The sequence below is a fragment of the Myotis davidii genome, unplaced genomic scaffold, assembly GCF_000327345.1.
Source record: "Myotis davidii unplaced genomic scaffold, ASM32734v1 scaffold1208, whole genome shotgun sequence".
NCBI classification, from domain to species: Eukaryota; Metazoa; Chordata; class Mammalia; order Chiroptera; family Vespertilionidae; genus Myotis; species Myotis davidii.
The window spans coordinates 264,437-292,057 of record NW_006299241.1 but is presented as its reverse complement, the minus strand read 5'-3'; the positions used below and the strand labels follow the sequence as shown (position 1 = coordinate 292,057).

The 27,621-nt window shown below is 38.9% G+C and overlaps 1 protein-coding gene across 1 annotated transcript in view; it reads left to right on the top strand.

The window, feature by feature from the left end:
• The window catches only part of ADGRG4 (adhesion G protein-coupled receptor G4), a 106,836-nt gene extending 79,579 nt beyond the window's left edge, over nt 1-27,257 (top strand). The window contains 11 exon segments of the mRNA XM_006774702.1: nt 914-1,033; nt 2,202-2,247; nt 5,121-5,224; nt 7,515-7,636; nt 9,478-9,746; nt 13,091-13,169; nt 16,042-16,322; nt 22,259-22,360; nt 23,243-23,410; nt 25,393-25,454; nt 27,171-27,257. Of these exon segments, the coding sequence (XP_006774765.1) occupies nt 914-1,033; nt 2,202-2,247; nt 5,121-5,224; nt 7,515-7,636; nt 9,478-9,746; nt 13,091-13,169; nt 16,042-16,322; nt 22,259-22,360; nt 23,243-23,410; nt 25,393-25,454; nt 27,171-27,257 (1,440 nt within the window).
• Nucleotides 27,258-27,621: the final 364 nt, after the last annotated feature.

The following is a 27,621-nucleotide window of genomic DNA, read 5'->3' as shown; positions in this document are numbered from 1 at the left end:
ACTACCCGCCTGGCACTTAGTTTAGGGGTTTTATTCCCTCCCTAATTTCAGGGGAAAATCCCTACTTGGGGAAACAACCTTTCTCGGAGAGGTGACCTTGGTTAAAACACATGGTGCCAAGAAGGTGAGCAAACATATTAAGAACAGTATGCCATATATGCCAGGTCCCTTGAAACAGCAAGGATGGACTGGCTCCCGGCAGTTTCTAACTCTCTATCTCTCTCCCTTCCTCTCTGTAAAAAATCAATAAAATATATTTTTTTAAAATGCTTATATTGTTTCAGTGACCCAGTAACAAAGTAACTGACTCACTGTGGGTACGAGATAAAGTACCTACATGTGGGAGACAACAAGACACACAATGCCTGTGCTCTGGCCTCAGAGTTCTTGGTCTCCTTGGGGGGATGAATGTCCTCAGAGACTTGTTCCAAGCAAGATGTTGATCAATCTACTTCCATTTACAGTGAGTATAGAATAGGAAGTGGCTTATAACTAAGTCATGATGGATTTATGTTCCTTATAAGGATAGGCTCCTGAGAAGTAAGGATGGTTGAGGGTTATAACTGGGATAAGTTGGGTCATATCGGGGTCCAGAAAGTTATCAAAGTAGGGAATAGTTTGATTTTGTTGCTTGTGCAGTATTGAGTAGCAGACACAAAAACAATGCTTGTTGGGTAGATATTTGGGTGTATGGATATTAATAAATTGTTCTAATTTGGTATAAATGAGACCTTATATGAAGACAGGAGATGAGCTACACAATCTCTAAAAATTCTTTCTTAACTCATGATTTTATTTTCCATATTTCTCTACCTAATGAGGTATATTACTTCAAAATTCTACAATGATTATTGGAATGCAAAAAATTAGAAATTTAGGACCTGACCTCCTCTTCCTTATGTTTCATCTATAGATCAAAAACGTCACTAATACATTAACCACATACGTTGTGAGTGCCAGCATTTCAGATATATCCATTCAAAACTTGGCTGACCCAGTAGTTATTACTCTGCAGCATATTGAAGGAAACCAGGTAAAACATCCATTTTAATCTCAGAATAAAAAGGCCTCAGAACCCCTCCATGATTTTCCCAATAAAAATAATTGGCTAGTTAACCGATGTGATCTAAAACTTAATGAAGATTATTCCATTTCAGGTAGCTGAGATGTATCGTAATTGGGATTTCTAGAAATAATGCCTTAGCCTAAAGGGATAACTAATGGTGAACTTCTAGCACTGTGACAGATTGGCAGAGGAGTGACTATGAGCATGTGGATTAGTGGTTGTCCCATCACACTAAATGGTATTTAATTCCATGTAGTTAAGAGTGAAGCAAACAACTTAAAATAATATTTAAATATCTTTATCCTTTGAATTTCCATGAAGAACATTACAATATGTATTAATTATCACCAAAGATTTAAAGCCATAGTCATATGGCAAAACATAAGGTATATATTACTAAATGATCAAATTTAGCCATGGTATAATAATGAACTACTATTGCATTTTTTGATGTTAATGTATGTCCAGTGAGAAGTCTTAATAGCTTCCTTCATTCCCAATCTAAAAGACCACATGGTACAACATATTCTTCCCAGCTCTTAATTCTAGAAGGGAAGAAGAAAGAATGGGAAAGGGAATTAAAAAGAACCCAGATACCAAATGAAATATGTTAGCTGGGTAAGATGTCAATTCCAGCTGGGTCCATAGCACTCCAAGCATGCCCCAATAACCAGTTTCTCATTGTCTCCAGTCCTAGAGATTGCAGAAGCTGGTGAGGCCTCAGGAATGCTCATTAGGCCTAAGAAGGAGGCAGCTCAATCTTGTACCTATAAGGCTTGATCTCAGCTTTGAGCCCCAAATTCCAAAGTTCCATGTGGAACACCTTCCATACATCAGACCTGCACTGTCCGTCCACAGCCTACTCCTGGGCCTTGCACGGGGAGACTGTGGAAAATTCATATGTTATCAAATATTTTAAGGGGCACACACCAGATCACCATGCATAACATGTTGTTTTCTTTCTTGTAAATCCCAAGTTATCTGTGGTTAGTCTTAAAACCAACTCATAAATGGTCTATGTGTGTATACTATTTGAAAAAACGGTAAGAAAAAAACAAAACACTTGTGTGTACTTGCTATTGTGTAGTAACTATCACAAGGAAAGGTGCTTACCTATGATTTTCCTTTTTTCTAGAATTATGATCAAGTTCATTGTGCCTTTTGGGACTTTGTGAAGAACAGTAAGTATTTTTCAAAACTTTGTCTTTCAGTGAGACTTTGCCCCTGGCCATTTTTCTGTTTGGCAGTTGAAGCAAGGGAGTTTTACTGAAGCTACTGTCTTATCAGACCCTACAGAGAACTCTGATTTGCCAAAATACAAATATGAGCTTTATAATCAACTACTGGCCTGGTGCATGAAATTCATGCAGAGGGGGGGCATCCCTCAGCCCAGCCTGCACCCTCTCCAATTGGGGACCACAGGGATCAGGCCTAAACCGGCAATCAGACATCCCTCTTGCAATCTGGGACTGCTGGCTCCTAGCCACTCATCTACCTACCTGCCTGATTGCCCCTAACTGCCTCTGCCTGGCTGCCTGATTGTCCCTAACTCCTCTGCCTTCCTGCTTGATCGTCCCTAACCTTTATGCCTGCCTGCCTGATTGCCCCTAACTGCCTCTGCCTGCCTGCCTGGTCTCACCCCCAACTGCCCTCTCCTATCGGCCTGATCTCCCTCACAACTTCCCTCCCCTGCCAGCCTGATTGCCCCCAACCCCCTGCTGGCCTGATCTCGCCACCAACTGCCCTCCCCTGCTGGCCTGATCACCCCTAACTGCTTCTGCCTTGGCTCCCACCACTTGGCTTTGTCTAGAAGGAAGTTGGAAGTCTGGAAGATGGCTGGTGGACCAGGTCTAATTAGCATATTACCCCCCCCCTTTTTAGAATAGATATAGATTATATAGGATAGGATTGCTTAAATAGAGGAGGAGATGCTCTTGGCAGACAAAAATACATAACCCCTATATCTGGACTGACAGCCAGCCATATGCACTATACTGCCAAACTGGTCATTAAAAAACTGAACCACTTTCTTACACCTTACACCAAACAGCTGTTTCCCTTAAAACCCCTCTTCAGCCCCCACCTTAGGGTCTGTCTTCGCAGTTCACCCTCATTAGGTTCTGATTGGTCGGTTTCTATGCCAGTCGGCGTCAAAAGCTCCACCTCCTGGGCAGCCATCTTGTGAGGGTGTGCTGGTCAATTTGCATATTACCTCTTTATTATATAGAATAGAGGCATGGGGGTTAAAAAAACATGTTCTTCTCCATAAGAGACTTATTTTGGGGATCAGAAAATTACACAACTCAGGGGTAAGCAAAGTTGGAAGAAAGCTAGAAGACACAGAGCAGATTGGCCTCAAGCTGATTAAAGAAATTTGAGGAATGAACACCTGGCTCTTTATCTGTGGTTTCCCACGGAGATTTGCAACATCCACTGATAAATCTTTCCCTTTTTTTCCTCATCTCTTCTAACCTTACTGTGTGTCCTTGGGTAATCCATTTATCTCTTGGGGCTCCAATATTTTTATCTTTTCATTGAGGAGATAAGACTTCCAGCTTGGTCTTTAAGGGCCCTTCCTGATTTGCTAGGTATGAGTCTTTGGGGACAGTAAGAGAATGGGTTGGGGATAAGATGCTGAATGGGTCCCTCTTAGGCTTGCCATCTCAATTTGAATCTTCAGGGATATTGCCTAATCTCAGAGAATTCCCACACAGAATCAATTTCCCCTGGAATGCCAGGAGTGGTTATGTGACCAGTCTTCCACCTGTGGAAGCTCTGCCTGGGAACTTGTCATTTTACAGTATCCTTGGAATTCTGAGAGAAAAGAGAAAGTCTCTTCCCACTTAACTCCCTGTGATATGGGAATACAACAGAGATAGTACTGTGATTTCCTGGTCCCCTCCAAGTCTCCCAGGATAAGAGTCCTATAAAATGGTGAGCCTTGCCCCTCACAGCCTAAATAAGTTTATCTGCTCATTAATGCAAGTTCCTTGGTTCTTCCAGGTCACCCTTTGCCCCTACCCCTCTGTCCATGGATCCAGAGCCTCTGGAATCTATGGGGTTATCCTAGATGGAAAAATGTTGATCATATTTAGCTGTCTGCCTTAGAATAACCTCTTTGGTCTGGTGCTACCCTGGAGGTTCTACTCTAAATCTGATCTAGTACCCAAAATCTACAGGCTATGGAAGTTTGAGGGTTGGTGTTAGAATCCTAAATATGTTCAGGAGTGAGAAATTAGGCAGGTGTCAAGTAGACCAGAAGCTTTTTTTTTTTAATTTTTTATTACAAAAGGTATTACATATGTGTCCATTCCCCCTCCCCCGCCCTAGACAGTCCCCTAGCCTCCCCTATCCCCCAGTGTCTTATGTCCATTGGTTATGCTTATATGCACGCATACAAGTCCTTTGGTTGATCTCTTACCCCCCTACCTCCTGCCCCACAACCCTCCCCGGCCTTCCCGCTGCAGTTTGACAATCTGTTTGAGGCAGCTCTGCCTCTGTATCTATTATTGTTCAAAAGTTTATAATGTAGACCAGAAGCTTTAATTGGCCTTAAGGGGCTTCAGACCATGATCTGGCTTGAGTACAAAGAACGTGAGATTATTTGAATTCTGGATTGAACTGGTTATTTCAGATGTCTGTTCCAGTCTCACAGCGCATGCCCAAGTGTCAGCCTATATTCCATAACTTGTGTCCTTCAGAAAGTTCTACATCTACCTGTTTCCTGTTTGTGCTACTTGAAAAGGAACAGTACTTAATTCTGTCGTTTTAGCATGATGGCAGGACTGTTGCTCATGATTAGAGTCTGTCATAATCTGTTAGGAACAGGAAAAGTGAGAGCCAAGAAGTTGTGACATTTATGAAGCCCCCCCCCAAAAAAATCAATTGAGCTTACTAGACTTAATTTAATTTCAGTGTTCAATTATACCTCTATGTTGCTGTCTTAACAAGCAATACTAATTATAAGACATGTTTGGAAGGTGCATATAATGAAAATTTAAATATTTCTGAGAAAAACAAAAATTGCTTTGAAATTTCCTTCTGTCTCCTGCAGATGGGCTAGGTGGATGGAATTCATCAGGCTGTAAAGTAAAGGAAACAAATATAAATTACACAATCTGTCATTGTGACCACCTCACCCATTTTGGAGTCTTAATGGTGAGTTGTCTCTTAAGCACGCCTTGATAGAATTTTGACAACTTTTATTGGATTACAGTTCAGGAATATATTTGTGAACTAAGTTATAGAAAAGTGTCAAGTGGAAAAAAAGCTCACCTGTGTTCATCCAAATAGAGATTAAAATAAGTGTTTATTTTTCTCCTTATAAAATTAATGCCTGCTCCTCACAATTAAAACATTACAGAAAAGGTTCCTACAATCCCCCTCCCAAGAGATTACCACCTTTAATACATTTATGTATATTCTTTCAGAATCTTTTCCTATGTGTATATTAATATATGTTTTTGTTTTATAAAATGTGATCAAGTCAAGTTATTTATACTGTTTTTACTACTTGCTTTCCACCTAAATATATATATAACACCTTTCAGGAAAATGTGTATCCATCTATTTCAATTTTTAAGTGTCTTTATAGTATTCCATTGTGTGGATTTAACATGGTGAATTTAACCAATCCCATATGGATAAGCATTTTAGTTGTTGTTACTGTTTCCTCCATTGTGAACAATGCTGCAACAACCATTTTTATTCATTTACCTATAAACACTGATGTAAATATTTATGTAGGATAAATTGATGGAAGTATAATTGCTGGGGTAAATGGCATGGTCATTAAAATTTTTAATTTTAATAATTCTTGTCAAATTGTAGTGTAGGAAAGATGGATTAAAAAATACTTGCAGTAGTTAACCAAACAAGAGTTATCTGGTCAATTTACATATCCAGGCTTCAGCATCATTGTTAAATCTTCTATCTCCTTCACTCCCTACAGTCCTCCTTAACATCAGGACTTGCTGAGTTTTCCTTCAAAATGGCTCTCAAATGTGTTCTTTCCTCTGTACCCATGCACAAGTACTTTCTTAGCTCTCTTAAGTTACCTTATTATATGTTATATACTGTTAGTTGAATGTGTCATGCATGAGTTGCTTATTTTATTGATAGTAAGCTCCTTGAGTGCTGAGAGTCTGTTTTATATTTATTTTTACCATATCTATTCAACAAATAAGAGGTACTCTATTGATACCTATTGACTTGTAAAAATTTTGTTTACCTCCCTCCAAATTGATTAAAACATAACAGTAGAAGTCAAAACACCAGAGCTCACATGCCTGCTCTGTCACTAAATACCTATGTGATTTTGGTCAGTTTGTTTTACTTGTTTGGACCTTAGATTTGTCTTCCGAAATGTGAAAGATTGGCATAGACCAGGATTTCTTAACCTTGGCACTATTGATATTCTGGGCAAATCATTCTTTGTTGTGGGGGGGGGGGGCAGTTCTGTGTATTGTAAGATATTTAGCAGCTTCCCTGGCCTATACCCACTAGATGCCAGTAGCATCTTCCCCAGTTGTGACAACCAAAATGTCTGCAGACATTGCTAAATGTCCCTAGAGGAAGGACAAAATCATTTCCAGTTGAGAATTACCAGAGTAGAGCAGTGCTTCTTAACCTTTTATTGATCATGAATCTCTGTAACCATCTGATGAATTCTACTGACCTTCCCAGAACAATGCACTCATATACTCAAATGATTTTGCATGCCATTTCAGGTCTTTTATGATCCTCAGGTTAAGAAATTACTGGATTATGCGATCTCCAAGGTCCATTTTGCCTCTTAATTTTAGAAAAGTTATTTAAGTTCTAAGGAAAAGGAACATTTGTTTTTGATGTTTTGTGTAGTATTTGGGGATGGTTAGTTCAGATAATGATTCACTTTGCGTCTCCAATTCACATCTATTAGTTTGGTTACATTTTAAGTGTGGGACATGTTAATGAAAATAAAATCAAGGATTAAATGTTCTTCCAGTGCTGTTGATGGCTTTTTATGCCCTGTACACTGCAAGTTACACTACACATATTCAACAAACTATGCAGTCTTATTATAAATTCATCTACATACTTTGGTTTTATTAGAGTTGTAGCAGAGATGATATAGACCCTGGGAACCTCCTGTTAGTGAGCAGTGGAAGAATTTTTTTAAAAAATATATTTTATTGATTTTTTTATACACAGGAGGGAGAAGGAGAGGGATAGAGAGTTAGAAACATTGATGAGAGAGAAACATCGATTGGATGCCTCCTGCACACTCCTTAATGTGGATGTGCCCGCAACCAAGGTACATGCCCTTGACCGGAATCGAACCTGGGACCCTTGAGTCTGCAGGCTGACTCTCTATCCACTGAGCCAAACCGGTTAGGGCAGCACTGGAAGCATTTTACCATAAATTAGTTCTGGCACATGTATAAAAACAATGCAATGCTTTCCCTAGGATTTATCAAGGTCTGCAGTGGATGCAGTGAATGAGCAGATATTAGTACTTATAACATACACTGGATGTGGAATCTCCTCCATTTTCCTAGGAGTTGCAATGGTGACATACATAGCTTTTCAGTAAGTTGATACATTCTTGCTCTGAGTAAACTTAATTTGGTTTGATGGATGCTGTTGTCATTTTAACCTGGTTAATTTCATAAAAGGTTCTGATTCATCACAATAGTAATAGGTCAGATCCATTAGACTCCGTGGTGGACATGTTAAAAAAGAAAACAACCAAGGCTTATAATTGAAGTTTTTTAAAGCAAGAGGGTGGGGATAAGAAAAAGATTTTCCTAACAGGATACAAAAACACTAATCATAAAAGAAAAAAAATGATAAATTTGACTTCATTAAAATTAAAACTTCTTTCATCAAAAGACATCATTAAGATAGTGAAAAGGCAAACTGTAGGTTGGGAGAAGATATATATTTGACAAAAGACTTGTATTCAGAATATGTAGAAACTCCTATAAGTCAAAAAGCAAAAGACATACAATACAATTTAAAAATGGGCAAAAGACTTGAGCAGGTACCCCATAAAAAAAGATATCTATGCCCAGCTCTAGTCCTTACCTAAATAGCTAATAAGTATATGACAAGTTTCTCAACATTATTATTCATCAGAGAAATGATCATTAAAACCACACTTACACTTTGATGCACCCACCAGAATGGCTTGCATTTAAAAAGTTGAACATAGTAAGAGCCAACAAGGATATGGAACAATTAGAGCTCATACATTGCTGGTGGGAATACAAGAATGGCATAGACACATAGGAAAAGTCTCTGGCAATACCTACTAAAGATAAATATACATCGAGCTACTAGAGAGAATCTCACTATTAGAGGGAAATGATTGCATATGTCCACAAAAATACATATACAAGAATATTCAAAGTGGCTTTATTCATAGTGGCCAAAAATGGGAAACCCCAGTGTACATTAACAGGAAACTGGATTAATAAATTCTGGTATATTCATAAGTGAAATGTTTCACAGCAGTAAAAAGAAAAAGAATAAACTACTTCGATTCAATAATATCTAATTCTCATTGACATAGAGTTGAGCAAAGAAAGCTAGAAAGAGAAGATGGTTCCATTTACATGAAATTCCAAGTACAGGTGAAACTAAATATATGGGGATAGAAGTTAATATTGGTTACCTCTAGTGGGAATATTTAATGAGGGAAAGAATGGAGAAGCCTTCTGAGATGTTTAAAATATTTTACATTCTGATCTGGGTGGCATTCCCTTAGGCATATTCATATGTAAAGATTCATTGAGTTGCATTCTTAAGAGTTGTGTACTCTACTATTTACCTCAATTTTAAAAACCACATATACACCAAATGAAAATTGCAAAATTTAAATCAGTAAATACTTGATATATATAAAAAAGAATGAAAAGAAAATATATATTTTTCTAATTTGGAAAATACTGGGTCAGTTTTCACAAAGTACAATTGTAATCACTTAGTGAAACTTAAGGTCATATTTCCACAATGGCAAATGTCTGGATCTTTGGAAATATTCAAGTAACTACTTGAAATGGTTTGCACAGATATCCTGCTATTTGGTTATATTTAGATATAGCCTTGAATATGATGGAGTGATGATAGAATTGTATATCCAGGATACACCTTCCTTCCTTCTCTGCACCCCCCCCCAAAAAAAGGTGATGCTTAGTTGATAGAGGCTATTATTATTCCTGTTAGTAAAGGTCACTGTACTTAGGATACTTTGACTCTACCTGGAGAGAGGGTGGGAAACTCTAAAATTCAGTACATGTGAAGTGATATGAGTACTTTAATTTTAATAAGAAATTTTTCATTCTTTCACTTATTATGCAGATAAGATGTAGCAAGGCTTGATTAAAAACGGAGACCCTGATTTGCTAAATATGTCTTTTTTCTTTTAGCAAACTTCGAAAAGACCATCCTTCCAAAATCCTGATCAATTTGTGTGCCGCACTACTGATGCTAAACCTGGTTTTTCTGTTCAATTCTTGGTCGTCATCATTTCAGACAGAGGGACTTTGTATCACAGCAGCAGTGGCACTTCATTACTTCCTGCTCGTTTCTTTGACATGGATGGGCCTGGAGGCAGTGCACATGTATTTTGCTCTAGTTAAAGTCTTCAACATATACATTCCCAATTATATTCTTAAATTTTGCCTAGTTGGTTGGGGTAAGTATGTTGCCATTGTCCTTGATGTCTCTGTTTTAAGCCTGTGTGTCTTTCTAATTCTGGCTCCATTAGACAAATTATTTGGGACCAAAGTCTGTTATTATCATAGGTAAAGAATTAAGGATTGCCTCACTGGTATTTGGATTTATATCTCTTTTTCTGCCTATACTGATCTAGAAATTCAACTTTTAACCTCCATTGTGAGGAACCGGCCTTCAAATATTTAATGAGCATCTGCTTGTGTATATGCTAAATTCTGATCTATGTAGTGAGCTGATTTTATCTTTCCCTTTATGGAAGTTACAATCCCGACAAAATCTTACTGTTATAACAGCCAGCATTTAGGCAGCACTTACATGTGCCAGAACTGTTCTAAGTGCTTTATATACTCATTTAATCTTTACAAAATCTCTAATCATTACTTCCACTTAATATATTAGGGCACTGAGTCACAAAGGAATTAGGTAATTTGCCTAAACTCAACATAGCCATACAAACTGGCAGAACTGGAATTTGAACCAGGGAATCTGTCTCTATAGTTCGGACTTTTAACCTCTGTGATCTAACCATATTGCTTAAGGGACAGGGAAAGGAGTTGCAATGTGTGAAATGGTGCTCAGTCAGACATGCCCTGATTCTCACTACACCTCATGACTGTCACTATCACTGCTTCCGTCTGGAAGAAGCCAGGAATGAAACTCAGCATGAAACTTTCCTAAATTAGATGTCATTTCATTGGATTTCTTGACTGTATTTCTAACTGACAGGGTCAGCTCAGCTCCTTTCCCCCCTCCCCACTTTGCTATTCAAAACAGATTGTGAATGCAGAAAATGTTAGGCACATAGAAGATGTATATTAAAGTGGAATGCATAGGATACACAGGGAGACAGATTTTATCTTCCACTGCTTTTCTAAAGACAATAGCTTCCCAATTAGCTACTCATCCTTTTAATGAGTTAACATATTACAAGCTTTAATTGGATAAGGTCAGTGCTATTATCTATGCTAATGTGGAGAGTACAGAAAGGCAATACTAAACAAAGCGTAGTTGAAAAAATTGTTTTAGTGCACTTTGGAATCCATCAGAAACACAGAGCCCAAAACAGTCAATACTCTCCCATTTATGCCTCGCATCCTTCATCTCTAGTCAACTGTCAACTGGAAGATTGAATGAATTGTGGAAGAGTCTTCACAAATAATCCAAAGAGCTGAAAATCCACATATGGCTAACTGTGAAGGGGCTGTAAATACTAGTAGCACTGGATCCTGGCTTTCCTTCTCCCTCATCATCACTCATTTTAAACTTCCTCTTCAGACTGTTCCTCCATCAGACCCTTGCTCCTTAAATGTTGGTGTTTCCCAAGGCTGATTTTCATCTTTTGATATTCTGGTTCTACACCCACTTCCTGGGGGTACTGGAGTGTCAGGAAAGGCTAGCCTTGGTACTTTGGAGGCAGGAAAAACTTGGGGAGTGTTAAGTACACACACAAGCCAAGGCAACTTTTATATTCAGTTTATTACTTACATTGGTGGTGAAAAGAAGAATAGCTAAAGGTGTCAGCTCCCCAAGTCTTTGTCTCCCACACTATGAAGAATGACAGCAAAACAAAAGGGGAACAGATGGCTGTCACAAGAGTTGTAGGATTCCTTGTTGTTGAGGAGCCAGTTCTAAACTGAAGGTATGCAGTATTTTATTCTGCAGTTCTGTTCTGAGGAGGAAGGGTGAAAAGCCCCACACCTCCTCAGAATTTGGAGGCAATGAGAAACTGTCTCATGACAGCCTCTGAGAAAAGATAGGGAGGCAAATAGGAGATGATCTTGGAACACCTTCTCATAGGCCTGCTACCTTCTTAAATTCACGGAGGATCATAAAGCATTCTGTCAAAATTCAGATCAGCTGTGGTTCAAGCCTATGCCTATGTGGATACCTGCAAGGTTGTCAGGGAGCCAGTCCAGAGCTGTCCCACTACAGGGAGATTCAGAGCATTTAACTATTAGATAAATGCAATCAGCTCTAAGGAAAATGAATATTAGGATCTGTTTGTGTTTGAAGTTCTGCCTTTCTAATGCCAAAGCAACCTATTAAAAATGTTTTATTCCTTTAAGTCTCTGTCCAAGGCAGTAGATTTGTCCACATTTAATAAATAACAATCAGTAAGGATATATATTTTTTAATTATTAAAGTGTAAACAGAGCTTGGGACCACCTCACAACTTCCATCCTAATGTAAGACTTCCCTCCCTCCTCTTCTTCTGGTCTCCAACAGGTATTTTTTCAAATATCTACATCATGCTAGCCACTGTGCTAGATGAGAAAAATGTAGAACTGAAGGGATTGTCCTGTTTATCACAGGATAAGACAGTGGTCGGCAAACTCATTAGTCAACAGAGCCAAATATCAACAGTACAACGATTGAAATCTCTTTTGAGAGCCAAATTTTTTAAACTTAAACTATATAGGTAGGTACATTGTTATTAACTTAATTAGGGTACTCCTAAGGCTTAGGAAGAACCACACTCAAGGGGCCAAAGAGCCGCATATAGCTCTCGAGCCACAGTTTGCCGACCACTGGGATAGGACAATGGAGGATTTCTCAAGATGCTTAGCACTCTGGAATTTAGAACAGCTTCTTACAAAACTCCTAAATTATGTGCAGGTGTAATAATGCTATTAGTTTAGCAGAAGTACATTGTTAGAAGTAAAGAAATCATTTAAGTTTTGCACAATGTATATGAAATTGAATTTTTAAACCCTGTGTCTATACTCACATCAAGCTTGACTACTTTGACTGAACTGATTGCTTTATTATAGTCTGGCTGAATTGACTCGTCCTTAACTGGTCGATCTAGTCAAAATGTCAAACTGGTAACGAGTATAGAAACAGCTCCCCTGTCAGAAAAACACTAAAGGCTGCAACTGATTGCCTGTGCCCTTCATCCAAGGTAACTGAGACAAAAAGATGCCAGGAAATGAGGGACAGTATTGAACAAAAGAAAAAATTGGCGGCTCATCATCTGAGAAGAAAGGCTTGATGCAAATTTGCATTCCGATGAACTAGATACTTCTATTGCCAAGTTGATTTTTGGTACTTGAGCTATTTTTAATAACCAGTGGGTGTTTTATTGGAGCCACTGGCATGCTGTTTAGTTTAACAGATTGGAGAACTCCTAGAAATGTTTAACTTAGAAGAATTTACAAACATTTTGCAAACAATGGTATTTTGATGCCTGTGCATCTGTGATTCATTTAAACAGTGGCTTAACTTATCAGTGCACAGAGTCATTGATCAGAATCTTTCCCCTGCTTTCTAATGGGATGCCTTTGGCTTGCTTCCCCACACTAGGGATCCCAGCAATCATGGTGGCAATCATACTGAGTGTGAAGAAAGATCTGTATGGAACTCTGAGCACCACATCTCCATTGTAAGTACCAGCATCTCTGCTTCTCAAGTGATGACGCTCTGTATTTTGTATGAATTAGAGGGAAATAGAGAGGAGAGGGGGAGAGAGAGAGAGAGAGAGAGAGAGAGAGAGAGAGAGAGAGAGAGAGAGATTCGTTGTACCACTTATTTATGCATTCATTAGTTGATTCTCACATTTGCACTGACTGGGAATCTAATCTGAAATCTTGGCATATTGGGATGACTGACACAACTGAATTTACCTGGCCAGGGCTGATGATGCTCTTGACCATCAGATTATGGTGGGGTGTTTCTGGCCTCAGGCTTTGTCTTGATGCTGGCTTCAGGAAAGATCCAACCTCAGCCTTTCTGGCCTAAACACAGTCATGAACACACTCACAAGATGGTTAAGTACCTGGGCTCTGTACGACCTTGGGTAACTTACTTTACCTCTTACTTTCATTTCCTGCTCTGGAAAGTGGGGATAATAATGTTTGCTTTCAATGCTGTGTGCAAATTAAAATGACATTATATATAGAAAGTGCTCAGCATGTGGCCTGTTCCATTGTAAGTGCTATATAACTTACAACTATTATAATTAGAAAGCTTGCAGAACTTGGAAGGAATTGGAGTTGTCACTATAAGAAAATACTGAAACAGGATGGAAAACACGTTCTACCTTTCAACAACAAAGCTCTCCCCTGGAGAAGATTCCACCTCTTTCCTTTGTAAATTGACTCAGCTTTGTACTATTGTTTTTCTATTATTTTCCTCCCTCCCTCTCTTTTTCCCTTCCTTCCTTCCTTCCTTCCTTCCTTCCTTCCTTCCTTCTTCCCTCCCTCCCTCCCTCCCTCCCTCCCTTATCTATCTATCTATCTATCTATCTATCTATCTATCTATCTATCCATCTCTTTGATTCTTTCATGCACAGCCACAAGAGAGTAGCCGTTTACTTTGCTCTGTCTCTCTAGAAACTTCTTTTATAGGCCTGTAGATAGTTACCATGTAGTCCTTTAGACTGCACAGTCTCATTTCTGATTTTATTTACTTACCCATATCCATTTTCTTTAGCATTGCCTCTCAAGTACTTTTTCACTATAGATTTTTCTCTCTCACTGGACTGGAATCAAAAGTAGGAGGCCTTCCCCCCTCCCCTCCAGTCTCCTCCATTTTTCATATTGAGATGACAGTTACCAGAAGGTCAAAATTCTATTGCCCTTTCCAGCATATGCCTTCTAATCATAGTTCCTTGCTATCCTTTCTTTCTCTTTCCTTTCCCTTCTCATCTCATCCTCCATCTTCCTTCCATGACTGTTTTGTGACTTAAAGTCTAGCTAATTATCTAGCTAATGGTTATTCTTCAAAGAACAAAAGCAAAAGCAAAGCCAGAACAAAATCAATACCACTACCTCTGAAAACACCCCTTTCATATGTGAAGTGGTTAATTAGAGGCAGAATGCTCTAAAAGCTTTTAAAATATATTTTTTAAAGAAGTAACACAGGAATATGGCACAAAATTCAAATGTACAAAAGGGTAGAGGATGAAAAATAAAACCCTCTTCCAACCTCAACTACCCAGTTTCTCACCCTTGATGCAACTCTTTTTATAATCAAATTTGTATAGATATTCTCTTGCACACTTTGTTAACCAAATGGTAGATAAACATTATTTGGTATTTAACAATATGTCTTGGAGATGGTTTTCTATTCAAACATATAGTGTTGCCTCTTTTATGAATTTCTATAGCTTTCTTTAATGTTGAAGATGATATTCAAGGAAGCTTAAGTATTAGATTCTATTAGGGAAATTAAATGTTTCCCCCCACTCCCTCCCAAGACACACAAACATACCCAAACTCACACACACAAAAAAATATCCACAACAGCATGAATAATATAAGCACAGGAGAATTTCCCGGTTCTGAAAAAGAGGTCTCAGCTAAGTTGATACATAGTTAAATTAGTGAAGCTTGTCTATGTTAAAAAATCAGAGGTAATACCACCAGTAATTGGAAATTTTATTATATGAAATATTTGTGCTTATGAATCACCAAATATTTATTTTTTAATAGAAATGGTAGAGCCATTAATCACCCCAGTGACTATTGTTGCCTCTGTAGACCAAACTGGTAGCTGTGGTGGGAAGTGTATTTATTTATTTTTTTAAATATATTTTTATTTATTTCAGATAGGAAGGAAGAGAGAGAGAGATAGAAACATCAGTGATGGTAGAGAATCATTGATTGGCTGCCTCCTGCACAACCCCTCCTGGGGATGGAGCCCGCAACCTGGGCATGTTGCCCTTGACTGGAATTGAACTCAGGGCCCTTCAGTCCACAGCCAATGTGCTATCCACTGAGCCAAATCGGCTAGGGCTGTGGTGGGAAGTTTAAAGTATACATCCTACTTTAAAGTAATACAACCAGAGCTGTTTCCTTTTTGTTGCATTTTCATTAACTCTGATAAGCTCATCACTGTTTGATATAACATTCAGAAAAGCCATTCATTGCTCATGTCCTTTTACAGTAATATTTATCCTGCAAATAAAAGCTCAGGTATGAGGGAAAGACCACTTTTGGAGGAAATACATCATTTGTTTTTATGCTGTTGAGGAAGAGAATCTCCTCCTCGGGAATTAGACTGAGAGGTTTCTGTATATGTAGGGCATAAAATCCTCTGGGATTTCTGGCTCAACACTGGAAAGAAACCTTGGCTGTGGTTTCAGAGATTGAGATTTGATTTTCAGCTCTGCCCCTGTGAGTATGAGTGAGGTCTGTTAACTAGGTATTCTCAGATGGAATGAAATCAACTAGAGGATCTTCAGAGTCTCATTGAAAAATGTGAGTTTATATTTCTCTACCTCACAATTGTCTTCTCTGTTTTATCTCTTACAGTTGTTGGATTAAAGACAATTCTCTATTTTACATCTCAGTTGTGGCTTATTTTTGCCTCATATTTCTCATTAATTTCTCCATGTTCTGCACTGTTCTTGCTCAACTGAATTCCATAAAATCCCAAAGCCAGAAGACTCGGCAGAAGATGATCCTATATGACCTCAAAAGCACAACAAGCCTAACATTCTTACTTGGCCTCACCTGGGGGTTTGCCTTTTTTGCCTGGGGACCTGTGAGGATCCTTTTCTTGTATCTTTTTGCCATTTTTAATACTTTACAAGGTAATTTCTGCTTCTTTGTATTTTCTGTGTCTAGCGAGGCCTCCACCAAATCTTTTGCTGTATTGGAAAATAAGCTCATCTTTCAGGGATTCAAGGGAAGGAAAGATACTGTAAGAGGTCTCTGCTGTCAATGAGTTGACATACAGCCATTAGAAACATTGGCTGGATGCTAAGACTTCATTAAATAACCCAGTCTCTCTTTCTCAGGTTTTAAAAAGAAGTTCAAATAGCTAACTCAACTCCAACTAGTTGGCAATGTCTATAACAAACACCAATTGGTAATACCTCTTGTAGCAATATGTCAACACATTGTGCTGGTAATTGTATAGATTTACATTTGTGTTGACATTTTGAAGTGCACTATCCAATTGTACATAGCAATTACTGGACAGTAGAAACATTAAACTTTTTAATCCTCACCTGTGGATATTCTTTTTAATTGATTCTCAGAGACAGTGAAAGGAAAGGAAGAGGGGCGGGGGAGAGAGAGAGAGAAACATCAATGTGACAGAAACACATCAACTGGTTACCTCTCACATGCAACCCTGGGGCAGGGAGCGAACTTGCAACCGAGGTATGTGCCCTTGACTAGGAATCGAACCTGTGACCTTTGGGTCCTCAGGCCAATGCTCTAACCACTGAACAACTGGCCAAGGTGAAACATTAAACTTTTGACCTCATAGACTATGGTTGCATTAGATATCCTAATACATTATAAAAAGGAGCCAGGCCAGGAAATTGTAGAGTCACAGAGGAATGAAGGTGAAGAGCAAAGAGTAGTCAGTCAAGGCAAGAGGGTAAGGTTCTAGTCTTGGTTTTACTACAAATTAAACTTGAAAAAGTTGCCACAAAGGGCTGAATTAGATTATTCTAAACTAATGGCTCTATAGCTCTTTTATCTCCTTCCTATTTTCTGGTGAAAGGAAAACAAATGATAATGAAGTGATTAAATGGTAGGCCAAAGATGACATTAGAAGTAAAAGCTCAGGATCTGGTTAATATACCTCTGAATAAGTGTTGATGTTCATTTTAGCCGGATTTTGCCTACTAAAAAATCTTGGGAGAAAGAGGCATGCAGAGTGATTTCTGCATCTCAAACTCCACCTCATGCTCGTATGCTTAAGTTTGGCCCTCTTGATTTGGGCCACTGCAGTAAGGCCACTGTGAGTCGACTTGGGCAGTTCATTGAGTTAGGGTCTCCTTTAGTGCTTTTAACTATTTATTAATTTGATAAATGCTTTTTGGTGGTTCCATAGGATGCTCCAGGAGGAAAAGGGTTCTATGGTCAAAGAAGTTTGGGAAATGCAGCAAACTACATGTCCCCATTCTTAAAATGGCACAGTATACATTAAAAAGCTCTGAGAAATTCTGTTGGGGGAAAAATACTTTTAAAAATTTGTTTTAGCCTTGACCGGTAGCTTAATTGGTTGGAACATTGTCCTGCACACCAAAAGGTTACATATTCAATTCCAATTTAGGGCATGTATCTAGGTTTTGGGTTCAATCTCTGGTGAGGTCTCTTAAGGGAGGGAACCGATCAATGTTTCTCTCTCACATGAATCTTTCTCTCTGTGTGTCTCTCTCCCTTCCTCTCTCTGAAGTCAATAAAAATATATCAAGGGTGCGGATTAAAAAAATTTTTGGATTAGCCCAGCATTTAAAAAACTTCAGAACACTTTGACATTGTGGTTATTAATCGCTGAGGAATTGTGGGAAATATGAATTGGTATGTAAACATTTGCAAGGTGCTATAGGGAAATTGGGAAACAATCTAGAATAAGACATAGTTTTTTTCCATCATGTTTAATGATTCAAGAAACCACTTCATTTTTCAGCAATGAAGTGTATCAACTGAAACTATTTTTCCCACCAGATTATGCTAACCATATATAGCCATATTATGATTGGATTGTGAAAAGACACAAAATGTATTGTTTTTCCTTCACATGCCATTATTATTCTTTATTATAGTGAGGACAGAATTTTTGTGAGCTCTCCACTTCACTCTCATGGTTCCCTTGGAGGCTGTCAGCACTTGATTGTATCCTTGATTGTTGACTGAGGCTGTGGTGATGAGTCTATACTTTACCTCTTTACATAACTACCTGGACTACACAGAGATTACCCTGGTGTCTGTATTATGATGGTTTAAGAACTAACCAGACTCGGTGTAGAATGTACACAGAAGTAAATTAGAAACTAGATGCCTGTGCAGATTTCTTCCTCAGCACTAACTCCAGGCTTCTTTCTGGGTCACTCATTCTGAGGAGAAATTCACTCACTTTATGGAAAGAGGGGTTAAAGGGAAGGGAAGCTGACAAAAGAACAAGAAAGCAAAGCAGTTTAGAACTTAAAAGGGGGAGGAGTGTTTTCAAAACAGCAAGTGCTCCATTCTTATTGTGGAAGGGATGTAGTATCTAAGCAGGAAGCCTACATGGGTAGGAGCACAATCCAATTGCGGTTCTCCTGATGACTAAAACCAAAGTCCCATAGATCCAACATCAACAGAGCCAAGCTGTCTCTGTTTGTTAGATATGCTTTATGTCAGTAAAGCACCAAGCGTTTCTAGTTTCTAGTCCTTCCTACAAAAGAGAATGTGCCATGTTGATGAGAGGGTGTTTTCAGAGCCCTGAGTTTCAAACACAAGTCTCTCTCTCTCTCTCTCTCTCTCTCTCTCTCTCTCACACACACACACACACACACACACACACACACACACATTACTCAAAACAAGAATGCAGTGAAGCAAGTGAACAAAGTAGCCATTTAAAAGACAGATGGCAAGTTCATAATTTTGGCTGAAGAGGGTTTCCCTGTGGGTAGGTGTGAAAAAGTATGATCATCATGAGCCATTTCTGAAGGACGGGTGCACAAATAAAAATGCAGTTGACAAAAACCTGACATCTTCCCTCATTCCTATACTCTAATGAGTAAGCAGATCAATCTGTTATTGGAAAGGAAAAGCAAGGCTGTCAGGCAGAAAGGGAGAGCTGGCAGGCAGCTCATTGGAATTCACAGAATAACCTTTAAGTCTGAGAACTAACTTAAAATCCATGCAGGAAATCAGAACAGTAATAGGTGTTTGTTGTCACTATTGCCCCTTGTTCATGCTGGAGCTGGAGTTTTACCTGCTCTGAGACTAGGGTTTGCTCTCATCAGGTTGCTGTACCACCTTCCAGGTGGCTGCTGCTCAAAAAAGGATGCTTGATTCATCACCACATTTGTTTGGTTACAAATGGAGACAAATCCCTCAGCATAAGTGGTGAGATTTGTCATTCCGTTTAGCCTCCAGATTGCTGCCTCCCACCTGGAATCAGAAAGTCTCAGGACTGGAATCAGGGAACCAATAACTTCCCAATCCAACTTGCCATAAAGTGACAAGAAGTTACATGCCTCTGCCTCAAACTTTCCAGAGACTGAGAGCTCATTATTCTATACAGCAGAATATTTAACTTCTCCCTTTTTAAAAATTGAAATATATTTGACATGTAACGTTGTATAAATTTAAGGTATACAACAAGTTCATTAATATATTAATATAATGTATATTCGTGCCACTATAGCATGTAATCAGCTCTAAAATTTGCCTGGGTCATCCTTTCCTGAGAGTAGTGTGTGTAGTGGTTAAGCTTCTGGGCTTTGCAGCCAAAATACCTGTCCTCGGCCCTGATGCTGTCGGTTCAACATCAACTCTGTGACTGGATCAAGTTTACTAGATTTCTTGGGCTCTGAAGTCTTTCATCTATAAAAATTAGATTAATAGTACAATGCCTATGATCTAGTCATTGGTGAATAAACACTAGCTGTGATTTGTTACTTCATGATTGTTTGTGGCTTCCTCCCATTGTTTCTAGTTCTAACCTGGCAACCACACAAAACAAATAGAATTTGTCCTGTTCATGACAGCCCTTTCAGAGGGTATTATGACTATAGCTACCATCTCTCCTTAACCTATATTACCCACTTCAAGTTTTCTCCTAACCAAATACAACACCTCAGCTCTTTCAGTCTTTCTTCAAGTCCATCCTTATTTTCGTTTGCTCTAAGTATTCTTTTTTTTGAATTTATTTTTCCCTTTATTGATTAAGATATTACAAATTTGTCCTTATCCCCCAAATGTCTCCTCATCCCCCCAATCCTGCCCTCACCCTCACCCCCTGTTGTCTACATCCATCACTTATGCTTATATGCATGGATACAAGTCCTTTGGTTGATCTATCATCCTTAGCCCCACCTTCCCCTGCTTTCCCTCTGAGTTTTGAGCATCTGATCGATGCTTCTCTGTCTCTACATCTGTTTTTGTTCATTAGTTTATGTTTTTCATTATAATACACAAATGAGTGAGATCATGTGATATTTATCTTTCTCTGACTGACTTATTTCACTTAGCATAATACTCTCCAGTTCCATCCATGCTGTTGCAAATGGTAGGAGTTCCTTCCTTTTTACAGCTGCATAGTATTCTTGAAGACTACCATTTTTCATTATCCTCTTAAAACAAAGTCTCCCAATCTGAGCATGATGCTGGTAGGAGAAAGGTCCAAACCAGGGCAGATGGCAGGAGACTCTCACCTGACTCAATCAAGATTCTTTACTCCCACTAATACCCTAGTTGAAGTGAATTTTGGGGGCATTTACTGTTGACTCATGCTCAGCTTGCAATAAGTTAAGACATCTTTTATACATCACTAATTGTTTCTCTTCAGGACAACTGCCCAATGAAGTGACAAGCTAACCCTTATATAGAGAACAAAAGTTTTCAAACTGCACTTGGGCAAAAATAAATATTTTGAGGCCCAAGAACGTATTACTAAGATTGCAGAAGGCTCTGAGAATTTGTGTATCAAGTGCCTTGAGGTTCAAGTCAACAAACATCTATTGAGCTGCTACACATAGCACTAGAGGAAAAGAAATAAGTGATGTAAAGATAAAAATGAAAGATACTTCAGCCCTCAAAGATATTACAGCTAGGGAGAGAGATTAATAATACATGGAGAATAATATAACCAAACATAGCAAATATTATAAAAAAGTGCTATGAGAATTCAGAAATGGTACAAATGAGTTTCAGTTTGAAGCATTTGAAAAGGCTTTATGAATAAAAAGACTTTTTAGCATGTACCATAAATAAAAGTCAGGCTGCTGACAAGTTATTTCTTCCTATTACACCCCCAAACATTAGGAAATCCAATTGGCCTTCCAGGGCATTTAAATTAGGGTCATCTTACATCCCACTTTTATCTTCCAAGGAGATATTTCAGAGTGTGGGATGAGAAATGGCCAATCTTGCTGGTAGATACCTTCAGCACTCATATGCCACTTGAAGGGCAAAATAAGGGCTGGCAGTGGAAAATTAGGACAACAAATTTATGGTTTCCACACAATGCAATTGTGCAAAAGAGTGTGCATTTGTTATTCATTGTGTGTGTAACAAATTACCCCTAATTTTAGCAGCCTAAAAGAACAAACATACAGTTTCTGAAGATAAGGAATCCAAGAGAAGCTTAGCTGGGTAGGTCTGGCCCAGGAACTTTTACAAAGTTGGTCAATCTGTCAGCCAGGGTGTAGAGAATCTTCGCACATGGCCGTGGACTAGAAGCTTTAGTTTCTCACATGTGGGCCTCTCCACAGGGCTGTCAGGGTGTGGTGATCATTGAAAGTAATTTCAGAGGCTGGCTATCATTGCAGACCTGATCTCTCAAGCACTAGGAGGGATAGCAGCCCAGGGGAAACACTGGTTGACATGAAATCTTGATACAGGTCTTCTTGCCATCACTGCCTTTGGCAGGGAGGCTACAGAAACATGAATGAGCTCAGAAAGCCAATGATGACCCTGTGATTCCTTAGTATTTATGGTGAGAAGAATAGACCTGACTCTGGGCATTGGTGACAGCTATTGAAAGAAGCTGAAAAAGATTGACCTTCTCTTGTCATAGGATTCCTCATTTTTGTGTTCCACTGTGTGATGAAGGAGAGTGTGCGGGAGCAGTGGCGGACTCACCTCTGTTGCAGGCGGTTGCAATTGGATAACTTTTCTGGTAAGATGCCAGTCTGGGCAAGTTTTTGAATTGTATAGGTTTTATAAAACTAATCAGATTAACTTGTCTCCTTACTTGAGTTCATGAAGCATTAACATAAAAATGGAGGCTGTCTCCGTGTCATGAAACTAATTTGTACTTCTGTGCTGAGATTAATGAAGTCAGGTTAAAGATGTGATTTTTACTTAGTGAAGCTTCTCTTTTGGCCCAGATTCCTTGGATTGCTTTTCCTTGCTGTCACCTGAGTCTTGATTCGATTAAGAGAACATTGATTGTCTACTGCGTTCCAGGCACTTTGTCACAGGGGCTTTCTGGCCCATAGCCAACACTGAGTTGAGTGAATGTGGGAAGCAAAGAGTGATGGTTAGGTGGAGAACTTGTCAACATCCCTAAGACGCTTGGCTAGCGGGCTTCCTTAATGTACCGATGGCCCTTCCTGCACAGTAGGAGATGTAGTGGACTCTGATGAAGCCTTTGGGAATATCTCCAGTCCAGGCAAACTGATTTTCTATGTATAAAAAGGCTCTTCCATCCAATTCAGGCAGCTTCTCTCAATCTCAATGCGAAGCTCCTTTAGGGAAAGCAGTGCTTGAACTCAAAGATTCTACTCCATTATGCTGTGCATGTCAGTCACCTGCTAATCATTGTGCCAGACTCTAGGAAAAGCAAGTATCCTGGGTAGGTGAATTGGCTCTGCCTGTATCACATATTACAATTCAAACTTTTCATAATTTCATGAAAAAGCTGACTACTTGAGGTACTCAGAACAAACACTACATTGGACTTTAGATTACTTAAACACAATTTTGAGGTATAATTTACCCATCTAAAGTATAGAATTTGATGAGTTTTATGTTTTTAAGATTTTTATTGTCATTTCAGATGGGAGCAGCAGATATGAGCTAAATGTTGGGTATAAACAGGAAAGATTGAAGAAAACCTTCAAGCACAAATTGTTGACACCATCCCTCAAGTCAACAACAAGTAGTTCTACTTTCAAATCTTTAGGCTCTTCACAAGGCACTCCTTCAGGAATAAGCTTCCCAAGTGGTAAGAGAAATGGCTGTGTTGCCTATACTTATATTTAAGAGATATTGAATTAATATGAGGCCACATATGTGGTCTTGAGATATACTTCTTCCTCAAAACTAAAAGTACAGGTACATGTATATACATGAACTGGCTGAGAAAGTGTATATAGAAGCACTTTGTATGTACAAATCTGGTGGGTTATTAGACTAATAGCAGAGAGAAGGGACTGAAAGTAAAAAAAAAAGCTATGGGTAATATAAAAAAATTGTTATAGATTACTAATTGTTATAGAAAAAATGTAGACATTGTCTAGTGCAGTCCTCTCAGTTTACAGGTGAGGAACCTTAAGCAGGAAAATAAAACTGCCTTATGGACAGTCACTCAGCCTATCAATAGAGAGAACTGGTTCCAGGGCTTGGGTGTCCTGGATCTCAAGCTAGTGCTCACCACATTCTACCAAGAATACCCACTGAGCTGTACAACGCTCTTAGATGCTCACCTTCTTCCACAGGAAGTCAAATATCTAGGTACAGAGACAGATATTGAAGTGGAGATGGGTGTTGGAAAGGAAAATATAAGGAAAAAATCGGTCTAAAGGCAAAGTGAGCAAGAACTTAAGAGCTCAAGTTGATGTTGTGATGACTTTATGTTCTGTGTGTTCAGCTGGATGATGGTGCAGTGGCCTCTGGTTGCTTTCTTAAAGACCAAAGTGTACTCCAATCACAGAACACCATTGGTGGCCTGGCTGTAATCGTACTCCCACCTTCTCAGTGCTGGCTGTAGAACTGCTTTTTCTACTTATATTTTTCATTATGATGTTTCCATATAACAGTTTATTTCCAATTGCTGTAGCCAATCTGGAATCAGCATGGTGGGTTGTTTATTTAAGCATCAAACTAGGAGCCAGAAAGCTTTGGCTCAGGTTCCAGCTCTGTCACTAACTCTGTGACCTTGGGCATATTACTTTCAGAGCTGCAGTCTCTCTATCTTCAATACAAGACTGTGTGAGGCAGCACTATTTTCCATTTTAACTATTTGGTCTAGTGTACAGAGTCTCAGTCTCCATTTCTGTATGGAAATATTGGTGCATATAAAAAAACTTTTTCCTTGCCCACAAGAGTTCATCAAACTCTGGCCAGCTAGCTTGTAGATATACTGTGATGCTCATATGGAGGCACTGGAGAGCTATGGCATATAGAAAGCAGGGGTTATGGAAGCTCTTTAGTAGATAATAGTTGGAGTTGACTGGGTAAAATCATTTTTGCAAAGGGGTTGGTTAGTATTGGCTCCCCTGCTGTCCCTGTGGGATATTGTTTCATTAGCAAATATACTGAACAACTGTACACATTTTTCTTATGGGGAGCACTAACATATCCCATATCCAGGATTTTAATGTTGTACCAAGCAATAGATTCAGAGAACTAAGGCACCCGAAGAAGTAACTCAGCCAGTGCGGCAGGTAGTGCAGTCTCTTTGGCTCAGGTTTTAAAACTGCAATCTGAATGCTACCATCAGACTGTGGCAGCCAGAAACTTGATTCTATCAACACAGAATGAAAAATTGTGTTTTCTGTGCCAGTAGGCACTCTCAGGCTAAGAACTAAACCTTCAGAGAAAGAATATTAAATTCATGGGAGGGTATAAGTATGTGTGTTACCATTTTATGTTGACTTTTCTGAAGGCCTCTGAGGTTTGTCTGTACATATCCTCCCCTAGGTTAAAGTTACTGTGAATAACACAGCTTATTTTTCACAATGCATAAAGAACATATGCAGTTGTAATTGCCTTAGCAGTGTTGTCAAGATGAATTAATTTACCCTGGATTTATATTAAACTATCCAAGGAAAGCACCACAACTTTCACTTCCTTTGTAATTCCTATATTTATTTTTACATTAGATAAAATTTCTTACACTTTCACTATAAGCAAAGTCCCCAATGCCACGAGGACTTTGTTCAAATTTTTAACAAAAAAATGTTGTGTTTTTTTTTGTTAATACAGATAACTACTATGAAGATTCCTACTGTTGCTCTCCCTTGAGTTGTGATGTTGTGCCTAATTGTGTGAGAAGAATATTACCTGTGGAAATCAAAATGAATTCCATTCATAAACAAAGATTCCTTCAATAAATCACAGCAGAAATGCATTACTCTCCCCACCCCCAGATTGGAGAAAATGTTGAATTTGTGAAGCCATCTGCTCCAACTTCATATTCTAAATATTATTTTGGAAGGAGCAGAATGAGATAGCATTTAGTGAATATTAAAGTCAGAATAATTATCCTATTTACTGTTACAGTGGTTTTTTTCTTTTTAGATAATATTTGAGTATATAGTTATTATATACTAAGGGAGAACTATTTAGCATTAGAGATTTTATTTCAAAACTCTGAGTGTCCACATACTCTTGAAAGAAAAAAAGAAATCCAGATCAGGGTTCTTACTGCTTGCGAATCAAACAATTTCAGGTAGCTAGTTTCTGAATATCCAGTTGACCTGATACCACAGAGGAAGTAGATGGGAAGAGCCACAAGATTGTACATTTCGGGAAAAACAAACAAACAAAATCTCACTATCCTGTTGGTCTCTCATGACAAAGCACCTGAAATCCCCATTATTCAAGTCACTCTTTTGATTGAACACCCCTGCTAAAATGGAAACATGTTCTATGAAAAGGGTAGCTCATCAATCCACAGACACCCATGAATTCTCTAGTGGGGATAAATTTCTCAGTCATGGCAGCTTGTGAGGCAACAGCAAGCAGGGTTCTGAGGAATGTAACAGGACAGGAACGGTCTGACGCTGGAGTTTCTCTCTAGGGAGGGAAGGACAGGTCAAGGTAAGCAGGAAAGTAAGGGGATGGAGACCAGAAGAGTCACCCAAAGGCAACAGAGTGAACATTGAAGATAATTGTGCCTGTTTTACACTAGCATGATAGCTGGCCTTCTTAATCCCATTCCAAATATTGCCACCAAAGCTTCCCAGCCAGAGAGGCTGCTTGCATTCATGTTCTGGAAGGATACACAAGCAACTGGTATCAGTTGTTTCCTTCAGGAAGGGTAACAGGGTATCTGGAGGCAGGAACGAAAGGGAGATTTACTTTTCACCCTATACCTTTTCATATCTTTCAAATCTTGTACTGAGAGAATATGTTACCTCTTCAAGCAATAAATAAATGTATACAGTTCTTACATTCTTCTTTGCCCTCTCTGCCATCCCATAAACATAAAAATGTAGGTAGACTTGTAGGCCCCTGATTATCTGCCTGAGTCAATCCCCTTGCCTATGAAATTTTGCTCTGATGAAATCCCACATACTTTGTTCCACATAGGGCTCTGTGTACATTTTTTGTATGGGAAGATGAGCCAGTGAGTGAATAATAACTAACATAAATGATGAACAAAATATCTCAAATGTAAAAATGTCTTTGAACTGACAATATTGTCACCTTCAAAAACAGATTTAGGGATAAGACTTGGGTATAATTAACAAATCTACAAATATACACGTCTGCATGTGCTTTGATTTGGGGGATCATTTTTGGCTGTGAAAATGCCCTTGATTATATTTATTTTCAGAGTAATAGGATTATGACTGTTCTGCTGCTGCTGGAGTGATGAACGTACAGCCTGTCTCTAATGACCTGACATGCTGTCAAGAATAGAAATTCAATTTTATAGAAAAGTTCATGATTCCTGTCATGACTCCTCCTGCTAATTAGTAAAACATGGGTTCACTGATTAAACATCTTTCAGGCATCCGTTGGTTTGCTCTTTCTAGATCCACAAAATGGCTGGCAATTGTGTGAAGACAGACCCAAATGACTATGGAGAAGAGACCCTAGAACCTTTGGGCTGCTTTCAATGAACAATCAACTCCCAAGCATTCACTGAGCCCTGACATGAAGAGAAAGATTCAGATATGTCATACTTATGCTATTACTCCCAGCAACTTACTGTTTACATGGGGAGACCATATATACACATTGGAATAGTGAATGAGTAAAACAAGGATTTGGTGGAAGAGAAGTACATCACCAACAATAAATGTTGCAGTATTTAGTCAGGACTGAGGGTAGGGTATTCCAGGTTTTTGGGGGACAGCTTGGGTAAGGCAGGACTCCATTTCTCAATGCCACAAGCAAATCCTCATTACTAAATCAACAAAGTTACAAAGCCCCTTGGAGCTTTCAGGGTACTGGCTCTAACTATTTATTCTCTGCTGTGCTCTG